At 37.0% G+C, this 18,523-nt stretch overlaps 1 protein-coding gene across 2 annotated transcripts in view; it reads right to left on the reverse strand.

Moving 5' to 3' along the window:
* LOC115232078 (probable ATP-dependent RNA helicase DDX49) overlaps window positions 1-18,523 on the reverse strand; it is a 700,146-nt gene that overhangs the window by 579,966 nt on the left and 101,657 nt on the right. The window contains exon 3 of one of the 2 annotated variants that reach the window (XM_036511346.1): window positions 13,116-13,234. In XM_036511346.1, coding sequence (XP_036367239.1) covers window positions 13,116-13,234 — 119 coding nt within the window. Of the gene's footprint in view, window positions 1-13,115; window positions 13,240-18,523 lie in introns of both variants that reach the window. The other variant, XM_029801952.2, reaches the window with a different exon arrangement.

Below are 18,523 nucleotides of genomic sequence, written 5' to 3' on the forward strand. Positions count from 1 at the left end.
CAACCACTCTGTTTGCTGATGTAATTTCTAGAGGAAGAAATATACAAAATGAGCCCATTTAAAATAAAGAATAATTGTAAAGTACAGGCATGGCTGTGTGGTTCAGAAGTTCACTTTCAACATGTGGTTTCAGGTTCAATTACACTGCATGGTACCTTGCGCAAGTGTCTTCTAGCCTCTGATTGACCAAAGCCTTGTTAATGTACCTGGTATTACTCTTTACTCTTTTACTTGTTTCAGTCATTTGACTGCGGCCATGCTGGAGCACCGCCTTTAATCGAGCAACTTGGCCCCAGGACTTATTCTTTTGTAAGCCCAGTACTTATTCTATCGGTCTCTTTTGCCGAACCGCTAAGTGACGGGGACGTAAACATACCAGCATCGGTTGTCAAGCAATGCTAGGGGGACAAACACAAACATATACACACACACATACATATATATATACATATATACGACAGGCTTCTTTCAGTTTCCGTCTACCAAATCCACTCACAAGGCATTGGTCGGCCCGGGGCTATAGCAGAAGACACTTGCCCAAGATGCCACGCAGTGGGACTGAACCCGGAACCATGTGGTCGGTTAGCAAGCTACTTACCACACAGCCACTCCTGCACCTATATGGGTGGATCTTTCTAATTTTTTGCACATATCATTTATTTTGTATACATCTTCCATTTTCATAACATTTTTTCTTCATTGCATTCAGTTTAATTGGAGAGGTGCATTTCTGAAGAAGTGCCCAAATATCTAAATATCACAGAGACCCTAGATACAATGCACTTAACAGAAAAGATTGAAGAACAAAGCAATGAATATTGCAAATAATCTTATTACCTTGTGCTAAGGCTATGGATAGTTAATATACAACAACAAAGATAAAATTGTCGTCTTGTGTCATATTCCATAACATAGCGACTATATATAAATTCAATACAACATTACAGATACTATCAAAATCTCTAATGTATTTGTAGCTACCAGGTAGAGTAAGTTAAATGACATTAATATCTATTCAAATTTTATGGAGATGAATTTATGTAAAGCTATTAGAGAAGGATGTATCTATGTTAATAAGAAAGTAAGGTTGTCTGTAAGGATCAAGCACTGGTTGTTAGTGCAGAAGCACCACCATCGTTATCGAATGCCCACTTTTCCATACTTGCAAGGCTTGCATAGAATTTGTTGTGGCAGATTTTCAATAGCTACATGCCTCTCCTGTCACTAACCCATACCTATTTACAAACAGGATAATATTTTCCTGTAATCCAGGCATATTTTCTACAGAAAACTGGAAACAAGGCGGCGAGCTGGCAGAATCGTTAGCACGCCAGGCGAAATGCTTAGCAGTATTTCATTTAATTGATTTCATTAGCTATCAACTGCTAAGTCACTATTTAGTATTATGCCAGCTATGAGCTAGAATTCTCTCTTAATGCAGAAAGCATCCTAGTTGAGGCAGCGAGCTGGCAGAAGTGTTAGCATGCCGGGCGAAATGCTTAGTGGTATTTCGTCTGTTGTTACTTTCTGAGTTCAAATTCCGCCGAGGTCGACTTTGCCTTTCATCCTTTCGGGGTCGATTAAATAAGTACCAGTTATGCACTGGGATCAACTTAATCCGTTTGTCTGTCCTTGTTTGTCCTCTCTGTGTATAGCCCCTTGTGGGCAATAAAGAAATAAGAAAACTGGAAACAAATGTGTGTGTGTGTATTTATTTATCTATTTATTTATTTGGCATTACGAAAAGCATCCAGCTGTAGAAACCATGCCAAATCAGACAGGAACTTGGTGCAGCTCTCCAGCTTGCCAGTTTCAGTCAAACCGTCTAACCCATACCAGCATGGAGAGCAGATGCTAAATAATGATGATGATGATGATGATGATATACATGTGTGTGTGTATAAAATATATATATATGCGCAGGATTCTTTCAGTTTCCATCTACCAAATCCACCCACAAGGCTTTGATCGGCCCAAGGCTATAGTAGAAGATACTTGCTTAAGGTACCATGCAGTGGGACTGAACCCAGAAGCATGTGGTTCGTAAGCAAGCTACTTACCACACAGCCATTCCTAGAAATTTCTCATCATCATCATTGTCATTGTTGTCATCTTTGTTGTCGACATTGTTCTTGTTCATTGCTGTTGTTATTCTGACTGAGCTGAAATACAAGGGATGAAAACCATGTGGCCTGTGTATGGCAGAAGCATTAGAATTCCTTTTTTTTTTCTTTGTTAAAACTCTTACTTTTTACCCTTGTGTAAACCTTAAAATAAATTACATATAGGCGTAGGAGTGGCTGTGTGGTAAGTAGCTTGCTTACCAACCACATGGTTCCGGGTTCAGTCCCACAGCGTGGCACCTGGACAAGTGTCTTCTACTATAGCCTCAGGCCGACCAAAGCCTTGCGAACGGATTAGGTAGACGGAAACTGAAAGAAGCCTATCATATATATATATATAACAGGAAGGTTTACGAAAATAAGCAAAAGACGAAGGCAGGTGGAGTACAAACAAACAAATGTATTAGTATGGCGCTCAGGAATAGAAATAGAACAAGTCTTTTACGTTTCGAGCCTACGCTCTTCGACAGAAAGATACACAGAAAAGAAACAAGGAGAGAAACAAATGCGTGTAGGAGCATATGTCTTTGTGCGTCTGTGTTTGTTCCCCGACATCGCTTGACGACTGACGCTGGTGTGTTTACGTCCCCGTAACTTAGCGGCTCGGCAAAAGGGACCGATAGAATAAGTACTAGGCTTACAAAGAATAAGTCCTGGGGGTCAATTTGCTCGACTGAAGGCGGTGCTCCAGCATGGCCACAGTCAAATGACTGAAGCAAGTAAAAGAGCAAAGAATAAAGAGAGTATCAGGTGGGGAGCAATCTTTTTTGAGAAGCAGGCTGGTCATGGGCCATACTACTAAAAAATTCGAGATGATTTTTTATCTCTTTTTTTTTAGGTATGCCAACCAGTAAATCCAGAAAGCCACAAGTTGCATATAACTGATCAACACTAACTCTGAGTAGAAAATATACTTCACATATTTTGATATATATAAATCAATTCAAATCTGGCCAGTGGCAGAAATAATTTTTTTATAGGCTTAATATGACTGCTTTGCTATAAATTATCTTCACAAACATACAGGATTATATATATATGTATGTGTATGTATATATATATATGTATATGTATATATTAAGGGATACTTAATATAAATATGCTACCAGAAAGAGAAAAAAAATACCAAGTGAAAAAGAATAATTTTATTTGAATAACTTACTTCCTATTTAAGAGGCAAGCATCTTGTAGAGAGGTTTATACAGGTTTCATGTAGGTAGAGACGTGAATTGCAAATCATAGTGCTGTCATTAGGAATTTGTATTTCAGCTGCATGAATTCCATTACTTTTTAAAATGTGGTGATAAATTCCTATTGAGCACTAAATGTTTGGAGCTCCTCCAGGGAATATTTTCAACTGAATGTGAGTGTGTGTGCATGCGTGGGTGCGTGCATGCATGCGTGTGTATGTGCATAGATAGATAAACAAACAGATGTATTTGTATGTATACACACACACATACATGTGTGTGTTTGTGTTTGTGTGTGTTTGTGTGTGTGTGTGTGTGTGTGTGTGTGTGTGTGTGTGTGTGTGTGTGTGTGTGTAAATGAAATATCTCAGTATATTCTCAAATATGTCTTAAATTTTTTCTCAGCACTGAAATAACAATTTCTTATATTTTTCAGGTGAAAATGGTAAGGCTTTGTATATGGAGGTTTGTGTATGTGCACACACACACATACACACACAAATGTATATACACAGACACACATGTATATACAAACACGCACTATACATATATCTATATGCACACATATTCAACAGAGAATGGTGATAATCACATGGATTTCCTATTTTTCTTTGTGTATATGTATACAAATTTATTCAGAACTATTTCCAAGAAACCTTATTAGACCAAAATGACAGATTACAAGCTAGAGAAATCTACTTCTCCAGGCTACCAAGATATATATTTTTATTTTCAAATATATACACATATAATGCAGATATATATGTGTGTGTTCATATGTTTTCCTAAGAACACCTTGAAGCCAAAATATTTTCCAAAAAGCTCTTCTTGACTCTCCATCAGGCAAGAAACACTCACATTTTTCTGAGAAAGATGATGATTACACATAAATGAGTGGAACTGACATTTTGGTTACATTTATTCCATTTAAAGTAATATGTTTAGAATCATTACAGCTTCAACCCTCACCTTCACCCATCAGGAATTTGTTAAATCTAAAAACATATTTAAAGTACTATAGATATGTGTGGGTGTTTGGGTAAGTGTTTGTGTGTGAGAGAGAGAGAGAGAGAGAGAGAAAGAAAATGAAATGTAATATTATGAAGGAAAGAAAATCATGGAAGAACATTCCTTTTTTTTTTGTATTCACCGATTTTATGTCAATAGAACAAAAAAGAGAGAGAGAGAGAGAAATGGGAAGCAAGAAATCTATCATTTTACTTGTGAGAATTTCACTGGTTTGAGACATGGAAAGAGAGAGAGATAGAGAGGCAGAGAGACAGACAGACAGACAAAAGGCATACAGATACACAGAAAGACAGAGTAAGTGAATGGTTTGTTTCCTAAAGGAAGGAGAAGAGTTAGTCAATGTTTCAGGGTCTAAAAGGTTGGTTAAGACAGAAGGGCTAGGTTTGATCGAAGGAGGATACCAACTTTTAGCAAAGTAGCCTAGTTCTTGCGCATCTGCATAGAGAACAAACCCGAAACAGTTCTACTACATTTTAAATTACCAGAAAGTTTGTATAAAGTGGAAATACAAGGAGGATGGGTTGTGTAGCCCTTTTCTAACTTTAAGCAATTGTAGCACTTAATTGTTTAGCTCGTTTAGTAATTTTTTTTTTTTCGTAAAATCCAAATCCAATCAGGTATATTCAACAGTAAAATGCAGCAACAACGTAAAAAAAGAAAAAAAAAAACTCAGATTAACAGATTAATATCCCTCAAAAACTGAAAGTAGGCAAATTTAACCAAAAAATGTAAAAGGAAAAGAAGAAAATGGTGAAGCAAATTGCCGAAGGCGGAATAGATAAGGTTTTAAAAACTAGATGCAAACTTCTTTCTGAAGAATTCTGTTACTTCTTTTATTGATTGGAATCTTGTTTCAATTATTGGACTGCAGCCATGCTAGAGCACTGCTTTCAAGGATTTTAGATGAGCACATTAACCCCGGCATTTGCATCCATCTCTGTTTGTCAAACCACTAGGTTGCAAGACATATAGGGACCCAGTCATAATACCAGTTTTAGACTGTAGTCATGAGTACAGCCAATAATATACAGTGGCGGCTGCGTGATTAAGACATTCATTTTGCAATTTATATGATTTCAGGTTCTATCCCAGAGCATGGCACTGAGGGTAAGTGTCTTTTGCTATAAGTCTTGAGCTGACCAATGCCTTGTGTCTGAAATCTGGTATGCAGTAACTGTATGGAAGCTATCATATACATGTTTATATGCAAGAATGCACACATGTATATATATATATATATATATATATATATAAACTAGAAAAAAAAACACCTTTTATCAATTCAATAATGAAAAATTAAATTACACCATTTAGAAGAATGACATCTTATAGAAAGATTAAATATAAGATAAAACATATAACAATGATTAAGTAATGTGCAAAATAATATGTATTTCTGAAGTGAATTTTTCCCTGTAAGTTTTGAATAATATTCCCTCATATTATATATATATATGTGTGTGTGTGTGTGTGTGTCTATATGCATGCATGAATGCATATATACATAAATAAGGTTTGAACTCAGAACCAAATGGCATTGAAGAGAGAGTGAAGAACTTTAGTGTAAATTCAGACAGAATCATGTTCAAAAAAAAAAAAAAAGGATGAAAAAACTTTTACCAAATCACCCAGAACATCTTGTGATTCATATACTCTTCTACTTGTTTCAGTCATTTGACTGTGGCCATGCTGAAGCACCGCCTTTAGTTGAGCAAATCGACCCCGGGACTTATTCTTTGAAAGCCTAGTACTTATTATATCGCTCTCTTTTGCCGAACCGCTAAGTAACGGGGATGTAAACACACCAGCATCGGTTGTCAAGCAATGCTTAGGGGGACAAACACAAACACACACACATATATATATATATACATATATACGACAGGCTTCTTTCAGTTTCCGTCTACCAAATCCACTCACAAGGCATTGGTCGGCCTGGGGCTATAGCAGAAGACACTTGCCCAAGATGCCACGCAGTGGGACTGAACCTGGAACCATGTGGTTGTTTAGCAAGCTACTTACCACACAAAGCATCTAAAACTCCTTATATTTACCATTCTATATTTATATCAAACTGATATCATAAACTGAGTGAAGTTAATAGAAAATTGTGACTCCAGCTAATGTGGAATTTTGAATTCTCATAATATTTTGGATAATTTTTCCTTTCTTTTTCATATTTTGAATAAAATTCTACTATTTTTTAAAATCTATATTAAATAAAAAAAAAACCCCCTTCAGATTTGAAAATATTGAGAAATCATTTTGAATTCGACTGATTTTCAAATGCAGCAGATAAAAATTGAGACAAGTATAAATATGTAGTGAGGCTTGAACCGAATGCTTTGATTTCCAATAATGTAAACAAGTCAGACAGCAATATGGTAGTGAAAGCAATTTTTTCAAGAAAGAGAATGAAATGGAAACTTATGAAATATTTCTCTTCCAAAAATTTTGGTAAGAACCCAAACCCAATCATTCATCCTGTCTGACTGAAAATCCATTGACTGTTTGTTATTGGTTATTCCAATTCAAGAGTTCCACATAATAATGGCAGAAACTTATCTCCAAGCAAAATGTAAACAAAGGGAAAAGGTGTGTTAGACTAATTTCACGCTTCACCTAGCGGCTTCCCTTTTAACCTAACACTTTCACTTTTAAAATAAACATGACATCCACCTATGATGGTTTCATACAGAGAAACTGCAATATTTCTTTAACCCTTTAGCATTTAAACTGACCACATTTGGTCAAATATTCTACCTGTTTTATGTTCATACCTGGCCTCTCACACCTACCCTACAATGCCATTCAAAAAATAAACAACCACATCATCAAAATCTTGAAAGTACCAGATAGGTTATGATTAATTCTAAACAATGATTAATTCTAACAATAGGCACGGGAGTGGCTGTGTGGTAAGTAGCTTGTTTACCAACCACATGGTTCCAGGTTCAGTCCCACTGCATGGCACCTCGGGCAGGTGTCTTCTACTATAGCCTCGGGCCGACCAATGCCTTGTGAGTGAATTTGGTAGACGGAAACTGAAAGAAGTCCGTTGTATATATGTATATATATGCATGTGCGTGTATGTTTGTGTGTCTGTGTTTGTCCCCCTAGCATTGCTTGACAACCGATGCTGGTGTGTTTATGTCCCCGTTACTTAGCGGTTCGGCAAAAGAGACCGATAGAATAAGTACTGGGCTTACAAAAGAATAAGTCCCGGGGTCGAGTTGCTCGATTAAAGGCAGTGCTCCAGCATGGCCGCAGTCAAATGACTGAAACAAGTAAAAGAGTAAAGAGTAATGTGAAGAAATAAGCAATATATTTGATAGTCATTTAAACACGAAAAGGTAAACCATTCAGCAGTCAGATTACCCAGTCTAATATAATGCTTATCTATTCACATTACCAGAAAAACCCATGTAATTTACGCCAGTGATTTTCAGGATAAAATTTGTTAAAAAAAGCTTCTATTCATGTAAAATTCGCAGCCAAAAGTTTTCAGAATTGCTGATATGGCCAGGGGGAAAAGGTTTTCAATTTAGTTGTATTAAGCATAATTTCACTTACTTATGATTAGATCTTATTAAATTTTCATTAGATAAAAATAAATTTTGCTTAACAGGAATCACATTGAAAGCTACTAAATTACGAAGTGTTTGTATTGTTTATAATAAACTTTATTTTACATTTCTTGCCCAAAAGAGATCATGCCCGATCTTTAGACATACTTCTGTATGTCTTCTCAAATCACCATCACAGGAAAAGTTGTTGATAATTCTTATTGACAAAAACAAAGCTGATAAATATGCACCAGTGTTGCAAAATAAGTTTTAATTACCAATAATCATCAGCTTGGAAGACACTTTACTGAACCGACAGAGGAAGGTAGCTGATCAAACTGATTTTGTAAACAGAATTCTGATTGGTCAAAAGTGTCTTCTTGTTTCAAGCTCTGAATTTCTGCCTATTCTTGTCAGAACTTTTGATATGGAGTATCGAAATTTTAATTCCTTTCACACTTATAAAATATTGAGCAAACTTAAAAAATTGTCATTACTGTTTTAGTGGCAGGAGACCAAACCAGCTAAAATAAACATTAAAAATCAAAAGAAGAAAATAAGCAGCTTGGCAAGTTTAACTCGGTGTTTATTGAACAAGAAACATGCAAAATTTAAGAAACGATTTGTTAGAATATACACATCTGTGAGGAAACATAAACAAGAATAGCAAAAATCTACTATACCAAAAGAACTGGTGATACATTACAAGTGTTCTATGGAGACAACACAAGATTGCATAATTCAACATGAATGTGAAATGACATTAAACATCGTATAAGGTAAATGAAGGTTTCTGTAGGAATGCTAAGTCATGCTCACTTAGCGAGTTTACATGCACAAGAGTGAGTCATGATGTTGTCGTTGTCGACACTAGATGCAGTAAGAGCTAATAGCAGTGATACCGGTGGTGAGGAATTTCATTGTGTTGTAACATGGAGAAAGTGAGCAGTTTCCTGGTACAAACACAATTTAAACTCTCTAAGCGGAGAAAAACTGGTCTATTTAAGGAAATTGCTGGGATCCATTGCGATAGGTAGAAACTCCAAGCAATGTAAAATATGGCCCGGACCATGATTACCAGCATGAACATCAAACTTCAAAAAGTAGTTAACCATTAAATGGTTTTAGTAAATTTACTAGCAGTATCGCCCGGCGTTGCTCAGGTTTGTAAGGGAAATAACTATAAAGCATTTTTAGAGAGTTATAGCCAAAAAATAGCAAAAAAATGGGGAAAAAATGATGGTAAATTTTTTTGAGAGTTAAAAAAGGTGGAGTTGCGTCCCCTAGACGGTCTGTGGTTTGGGTTTCTGATTCTCGACCCCATGTCGAATTTATCGATTTTTTTTCAGAACTGGGGGAACTTTTCAAAATTTTCGCTGCGTTAGTTTTGAATTATGACATTGGGCTACGTGTGTGTCAAGTTTCATCAGAATCGGTTGAAAGCCGTGGTCAGAGTGAGGGTACGAGAAAACAGACACACAGACAGACAAACTGCCGTTTATATATAGAGAGAAGAGATACAGAAAAAGTAAGCTTTATACTGTCCAGCATAAATAAAAGTCACCTTCATTATATTTTTTCTGTAAAAACCTATTCTGACATGAAATGAGTGGACTTCCTGTATGTCATTTTTCAAAACAATATTCTGGAAATGATCTACTCATGTAATTTACGCACCCCCTAAAGTTTATTTTTGTTTTTGCAGAAAAAAAGTGCATAAATTAAATGGAACTTTACTGTACTTTGAATTAAACCATGCATTATCTTGTAGCTTTAATGTGATTACTTTTAGAATGATATAGTAGGATAGGCACAGGAGTGGCTGTGTGGTAGTAGCTTGCTTACCAACCACATGGTTCCAGGTTCATTCCTACTGCGTGGTACCTTGGGCAAGTGTCTTCTACTATAGCCTCGGGCCGACCAAAGCCTTGTGAGTGGATTTGGTAGACAGAAACTGAAAGAAGCCTGTCATATATATGTATATATATATGTATGTATGTATGTGTGTGTGTATATGTTTGTGTGTCTGTGTTTGTCCCCCCAACATTGCTTGACAACCAATGCTGGCGTGTTTACGTCCCCATAACTTAGCGGTCTGGCAAAAGAGACTCATAGAATAAGTACTAGGCTTACAAAGAATAAGTCCTGGGGTTGATTTGCTTGACTAAAAGGCAGTGCTCCAGCATGGCCACAGTCAAATGACTGAAACAAGTAAAAGAGTAAAAGTGTCGTTTCGAATCGAAAGTAGCCTGTTTATTACCTTTAAGTACTGGAAATAAAGGTAGGAATGTGTTTTATTTTAAGCCCCCTCCTCAAGGAGACAGAATGCACTTGCAGCTAGCTACAGAGGAGAAAACTTATGGATGACAAATCGCGGCAACAGCAGATAGAAGGTTAAATGTTTATGGTGTGTTTACCTGTGGTCAGGTTTAGTCAAAATTGGCAGCATTGCAGAAAAGAGGGTTTTTTTTAAATAGTTTTTTTTAATTTCTTAACCCAAGTAGTCATTTGTGCTATACTTAAAGTTATGCAGGTATAATTGTTAATTGTTAATTACACCTGCATAACTAAAAAACAGATACACTTAAAAGAGATAGTGAAAAGGAAAATGTTTGTAATTAATTATATGCAAATTAAACAAGCAAAGACAAACAAAATAAATGGATATTCTTAACCTTTTTGCAGTTTATTCATTATTAAATTTACAGATGAGGTGTTAAACTCATCAGAAATATCATACCTAGGTGTGTATAAATTTCCTCACAACATGTAGGAACAAAGCTGATAGCTATCATTCATTCTGCATACAAACTAACAGGGTGTCGGGTGATTGTACTGCTTAAAATTTAATGGTAAAAGCTGGTAACACAGGTTCCGTAAAAGTATTTTTGAGCCAACACTTTCAAAAGGTTTGGTGCCTGACCATTTTTCGGGTAATATTTCCTCCAAATCACATGAGGAAAAGTCAAACATCGAAGTGTGTACAGAAGAAAGAGGTATATTGTTATAATTGTCGTTTCCAAAGCATTATCTGCCATTAATTCATTAATTAAATCATTGAATAAGTCATCACTCATCGAATAATTAGCAGCCAATTTTCAAAGAAAGTTCCTTCCAAAAGCTCTGGAAGACATTGCAAAAATCCAAAACCCTATGGATTGTAAATATTACATCATCATCATCATCGTTTAACGTCCGCTTTCCATGCTAGCATGGGTTGGACGATTTGACTGAGGACTGGTGAACCAGATGGCAGCACCAGGCTCCAGTCTGATCTGGCAGAGTTTCTACAGCTGGATGCCCTTCCTAACGCCAATGTAAATAAATACAGAATGTAAATAAATGACAGAAGGAGAGATTCCTCTCTTAGATTAGAGTTAATAATTTCCTTTATAATAAATATGAAGAGCAGTGGGATGGGGCTCATTTGATGCTGCTTCAAGTGGTAGAGTACTGACAGACAGATGCAGTGCCGTACAGATCTGTTTTGTACAATCTGTGTGTTAATAAAACACAAAGTTATAGTTGGTTTACAAAACTAGTCACAATTCATAATTTACTTTAAAAGCGAAAAGCATAGCAGAAGGAGACATATTTTGATTAGAAATACAGCAATAAAAGGGCCTAAAAGCAATAACTAAGAAGAAACTAGGGTAAACTATGAATAACTGATAATGAATTCTATGTATTTCGTTTTTGGATTTGGTTTGCAAGATTCTTTATATGGGTTCATGTGTTGAAGCATATTCTGTTGTGTCTGGAGAGTCATTTTCTTTTTGTGCCTTATAATGTAATACTCTCACCGGTAAAATTTCTACTATTTTTTCTTATTTTTATTTTCCTAAAAGACGCAACGAAAATTTCAGGAAAATAAGAAAAAAAAAGTGGAAATTTTACCAGTGAGTGTATTACATTATAAGGCACAAAAAGAAAATGACTCCCCCCAGACACAACAGAATTCTATGTAAAAAAAAAAAAAAAATCATACACAGTATTGTTAATAATGACTGCCAAGGATTCTTTTGACACCTCGAGTGTTTGGAATTACTGACATAGAAAATGAATAAGATTTTAGGAAGAGATTTCTCTTTTCTCTTTTACTTGTTTCAGTCATATGACTGCGGCCATGCTGGAGCACTGCCTTTAGTCGAGCAAATTGTCCCCAGGACTTATTCTTTGTAAGCCTAGTACTTATTCTGTCGGGCCCTTTTGCTGAACCGCTAAGTTACGGGGATGTAAACACAACAGCATCAGTTGTCAAGCGATGCTGGGAGGACAAACAGACACACAAACACATACACACACACACATATATATAATATATATATATATATATATATATATATATATATATATATATATATATATATATGTATACGATGGGCTTCTTTCAGTTTCCATCTACCAAATCCATTTGCAAGGCTTTGGTTGGCCTGAGGCTATAGTAGAAAACACTTGCCCAAGGTGCCATGCAGTGGGACTGAACCCAGAACCGTGTGGTTGGTAAGCAAGGTACTTACCACACAGCCACTCCTGCACCTATGATTAATTAAAGAGATCGCATAAAAAGAACCCACACTGGTGCCATGTAAAAAGTACCCAGTATGTGTTGTTAAGTGGTTGGCATTAGGAAGGGATTACAGCTGTAGAAACCATGCCAAAACAGACAATTGAAGATTGGTGCAGCTCTCTTGCTTGCCAGCTCCAATCAAACTGTCCAACTCATGCCAGCATGGAAAACAGACATATGATCGTCATTATCAATTATTTTATCCAAAAGGCGCAGGAGAGGCTGTGTGGTAAGTAGCTGGCTTACCAACCACATGGTTCTGGGTTCAGTCCCACTGCGTGGCATCTTGGGCAAGTGTCTTCTACTATAGCCTCGGGCTAACCAAAGCCTTGTGAGTGGATTTGGTAGATGGAAACTGAAAGAAGCCTGTCGTATGTGTGTGTGTGAGTGTGTTTATGTGTGTCTGTGTTTGTTCCCCCAACATTGCTTAACAACCGATGTTGGAGTGTTTACGTCCCCGTAACTTAGTGGTTTGGCAAAAGAGACCGATAGAATAAGTACTAGGCTTACAAAGAATAAGTCCTGGGGTTGATTTGCTCGACTAAAGGCAGTGCTCCAGCATGGCCGCAGTCAAATGGCTGAAACATGTAAAAGAGTAAAAGATACACAAAAAAAAGATTGAGTTCAGACTACTTACCGTGTTGGTGTCACAATAAGAGCAAATATTCCATATGGATCCTCAGAGAGAAGTTGGAGGATGGGAAGTGCAAAAGCTGCCGTTTTCCCACTTCCGGTCTTGGCACTTGCAAGACAATCACGGCCTGGAATCAATAAAACAAAAGAAAAAAATATTAGACCCACTTTCAAAAATTATGAATTAATATTGGATGGATGGAAGCACTCCGTTGGTTACGACGACGAGGGTTCCGGTTGATCCGAATCAACGGAACAGCCTGCTCGGGAAATTAACGTGTAAGTGGCTGAGCACTCCACAGACACGTGTACCCATAACATAGTTCTCGGGGATATTCAGCGTGACACAGAGAGTGACAAGGCCGGCCCCTTGAAATACAGGTACAACAGAAACAGGAAGTAAGAGTGAGAGAAAGTTGTGGTGAAAGAGTACAGCAGGGATCACCACCATCCCTGCCGGAGCCTCGTGGAGCTTTAGATGTTTTCGCTCAATAAACACTCACAACGCCCGGTCTGGGAATCGAAACCGCGATCCTATGACCGCGAGTCCGCTGCCCTAACCACTGGGCCATTGCGCCTCCACGAATTAATATTAAGTGTAAGCTAAAGAAATATTTATGTGATGTCTACAGAAGATGTGGTTTCATGTCCCACAGGCATCCTTCAACATTTTCTATTAAAAAGAGTTTGTCAACCCAATATGTCCATGCTACTATTTATAGCATTAGGTATTTCAAGATTCAATTTTCCGAAAGAGAAATAAGTTGACATTCTCTCAAAAGTTCATGAATTCTTATGACATCATGAATGATTATATTTTCTGGAAAGGGAAAAGAAATAAGTATGACGATATTTTTATTAGAAATGTACGTTTTTTTATTGTTATGCCTCACAAGACACTGAACAGCATTTCTTCTCACTGTTTACATTCTGGGTTCAAATTCTACCAAGACTGGCTTTGCCTTTCATCCTCTTAAGGGCAATAAGTACCAGTTGAACACTGGGAGTGACATAATTGACTTGACCCTTTCCCATAAATACTGCTGGGCTTGTGCAAAAATTTGAAATTATTATTTGAACTCATTAATAATTGCTTTTTTGGGTTTTTATTTTAAATTTTTTAGTCTGGAAGGAAGGCAATGCTCATAACTATTTAGGGCAGTGGTTCTCAACCAATTTTTGCATTATGGGCCCCTTTGGTTCCTATTTTACTTAGATGGATCCTCAAAACTATTCCATGTTTTAAAAATCTTATTATTAGATATTAAGAATTGTATTTTTAAAAAATTATTAAAATATTTTGCATATTGCATAGGAGTGGCTGTGTGGTAAGTAGCTTGCTTACGAACCACATGGTTCCAGGTTCAGTCCCACTGCGTGGCACCTTGAGCAAGTGTCTTCTACTATAGCTTTGGGCCAACCAAAGCCTTGTGAGTAGATTTGGTAGACAGAAACTGAAAGAAGCCCACCGTATATATATATATATATATATATATATATATATATATATATATGTATGTATGTGTGTGTATATATTTGTGTCTGCCCCCCCCCCCACATAGATTGACAACTGATGCTGGTGTGCTTACGTCCCCGTAAAATAGCGGTTCAGCAAAAGAGACCGATAGAATAAGTACTAGGCTTCCAAAGAATAAGACCTGGGGTCGATTTGCTCGACTTTAGGTGGTGCTCCCACATGGTCACAGTCAAATGACTGAAACAAATAAAGGAGTAAAGGAGTATTGCAAATAAACTTTAACAAAATCTTATATGAACCCCAAAGGGCCACATGAACCCTGGTTGAGAACTACTGGTTTAGAGTATCTTCTCCAAGATTGATAGGGATAAGGTAGAAGGTACCCTTAAACCAGAGACCCGGCCCAAATGCTTACAACAGAGCAAACTCTGCTACAGGCACCTATGACTATCATCTTAGTAGCAAAATTTGAGCTCAAAATACAAACCATTGGAACAAATATGGCAAAGCATTTGGTCCAACATTCTTACAGTTCCATCAATCAACCATCTTCGAATTTTTTTTTGGGGGGGGGGGGGGGGGCTCCAGAAAGTATACAAGAGAAATATGGCCTCAGCAGGATTTGAACTTAGAGCACAGAGGATTAAAAACAAATACTGCAGGGGCTTTTGTTTTTTTGTTTTTTCCCAGATGCTCTAACAACTCTGCCAACTGACCGCCTGAGCTAATGCAATCTCTTAAATAAAAGTGAAACGAATATTCAAATGAGAAAATGAGATAAGTAAAAGGTCAATGGTATGACAGGATTATTAGGACAATATACAATCATCAAAGCTTATTCATTACATCCATTTAGAGACCATCAGTGCCAGTAATGAACAAATTACCATTTACAGTTCTCTACAACTAAGAGATAATGAACTATGTTCCAATAATGGTAGGAAATCAGAAATGAGCTAATGGTCTTACAAAATTATGCAATACTTACTCTCTCTTGTATTTTGGTTTGTTTCTGATGTGTTTTTTTTTAAAGCTTGAAGATTTTTTTTCATTAGTTTTTTTTATCTTTTACCATTAACCTTGGTTTTTTTTTTGGTTTTTTTTTTTTTCAGTCAATGGTCTGCAAGCCATGCTGAGGCACTCCTCAATGTTATTTTAGTCAAACAAATTAGTCTTAGTACTTACTTAAAAAAAAAAAAAGTTTGGTACGTATTCTAGCATCTCTTTTGCTAAACCTTCAAGTTACAGGGATATAAACAAACCAACACTGGGAGTACTATATGTGTATGTGTATGTGTGTGTGTGTATATATATGTATATATATAATAAATAATAAATGCGCCCTTTTAAAGCCTAGCCAGGCTCAAGCCTTGAGTGGCTTCTGTGCTAGTGGCACGTAAAAAGCACCAACCGATCGTGGCCGCTGCCAGTCTTCCCTGGCACCTGTGCTGGTGGCATGAAAAAAACACCCACTACACTCACGAAGTGGTTGGCATTAGGAAGGGCATCAAGCTGTAGAAACACTGCCAGATCAGACTGAGCCTGGTGCAGCCTCCTGGCTTCCCAGACCCCAGTCAAACCGTCCAACCCGTGCTAGCATGGAAAACGGATGTTAAACGATGATGATGATGAGATATATATATATGAATGACAAGCTTCTATGCAGTTTCTGCCATAAAGCATTGATCAGACCAGGGCTTTAGTAGAAGACACTTGCCCAAGGTACTACTGCATGGTACCTTGGGTAATCTAAAACCAGATTATGGGTAAATAAGCTTCTTCTCAATCACACAGCCATACATGTACATTTTCTTAAAATCCAGAATATAGATTTTTTTTTTGGACACTGGTACATGAACAAACATCTGTACAGGGAGGAAATAATGACTTAATTCTATCTCAATGAATGCAGAGAAAGAGAGAGATTGAAGAGAAATGGCTTAATTCTATTTCAGTGAAAGCAGAGAAAGAGAGAGAGAGGGAAGAGTAAATAGGCCTCATCTGTAAATGTACAATGCAGAAGAGCAGCAAGAATTCTGTTTGGTATTTTTGCCTGACAATTTACCATTTTTAACACTCAATAATTCTTACCGAAATAATTATTAAATCGATCTTTAAATCTATAGTACCAAAGAATTTAGCATCTAAAGAAGTCAAATAATGATTTGTGAGGCCACTTGGATATTAATAACTGCCTTTACCATAGTTCTGCATACACTAAGAGACAATATGATATAAGAGATTCACAGTAAACTATGGCTTGGCAAAATGAAAAATCTTCAGTGAACCAAACTCACCACCATCATCATCATCATCATCATCATCTCATAAATGGTATTACTATACTGCACAAAGGTTATCAGAGAAGTGACTTTATTCTCATTTCCGACCAATATTTGTCGTATATAAGATATTTATTTCAATATTTTCATTTCTTCTAAGCTTTTTGTAAGGCAATGATTTTTTTTCTTATACATATATATATATATATATATATAGGCATAGGAGTGGCTGTGTTACAAACCACATGGTTCCGGGTTCAGTCCCACTGTGTGGCACCTTGGGCAAGTGTCTTCTACTATAGCCTCGGGCCGACCAAAGCCTTGTGAGTGGATTTGGTAGACGGAAACTGAAAGAAGCCCGTCGTATGTATATGTGTATATGTTTCTGTGTCTGTGTTTGTCCCCACAACATCGCTTGACAACCAATGCTGGTGTGTTTACGTCCCTGTAACTTAGTGGTTCGGCAAAAGTGACCGATAGAATAAGTACTAGGCTTACAAAGAATAAGTCCTGGGGTCGATTTGCTCGACTAAAGGTGGTGCTCCAGCATGGCCACAGTCAAATGACTGAAACAAATAAAAGAGCATACCAATTATTATAATTACCGCAGCCCAGCCAACGAACATTTTGAAGAATGATGTGGGTTGCCATGCAGTAACAGATTCTGAGCAATGTGAAGTTTCAACATCAAATGGCGCCAAAAGGATTTAGGTGTAGCTGTATGGTAAGAAGCTCGCTTCCCAACCACATGGTTCCAGGTTCAGTCCCACCACATGGCACCTTGGACAAGTGACTTCTCCTGTTGTCTCGGGCCAACCAAAGATTGTCGGTGGATCTGATAGACAGAAACTGAAACAAGCCTACTGTATGTGCCTGTGTCCATAATTGTTGTTGCCCACACTGCAGTGCCCCAGCATGGCCGCAGTCTAATGACAGAAACAAGTGAAAGATAGAACATAAATGTTGACCCTACTATAAAATGAATGGAATTTTGTTTATAGCAGAACATTATTTTAAATATATGTGTATGTGTGTGTATGTGTATGTATGTATATGCATGTATATTTGTATATATGTGTGTAAGTATGTACACATATTGATATGTGTTTAGGTGTAGATATATGTATATCAAACATTGAATGGTCAACCACCTGTTCTTTTAGAAACCCAAGGGAGTGCCAAGTGAAGAATGGACACAACATTTTCTTTATATTTTTATTTTTATATTTTAGTTTTTTCCCTTTCTTTCTTTCTCATTTTCAAGATCACACAGTATGTGTATGTGTAAATGTTTATGAAAATGTACACACACAATAGGTTCCTCCATATGTGTATGTATATGTGAGTGTATGTGGATATATATATATATATATATATATATATGTTTATATGTAGGGATATATGTGTGGGTGTACATCATCATTCATCATTGTTCCACAGTGGTCTAGACAATGGAATTTACTATGTTATGCCAGACTTCACCGTCCATCATAGCATTACGGAGGTCCTGTTGCTGGATGCCTGTATCCCTGGAGATTACATCAGGGTAGGAGAGTGTGCGCCCTCTGGTATTGCGAGTAGATGGCTTCCAGAGGAGAAGAGTAGAAATTACTTCTTTTTCAGCTCTACAACAATGTCCAGCAAACTGGACTC

Source organism: Octopus sinensis, linkage group LG2 (genome assembly GCF_006345805.1).
Source record: "Octopus sinensis linkage group LG2, ASM634580v1, whole genome shotgun sequence".
NCBI classification, from domain to species: domain Eukaryota; kingdom Metazoa; phylum Mollusca; class Cephalopoda; order Octopoda; family Octopodidae; genus Octopus; species Octopus sinensis.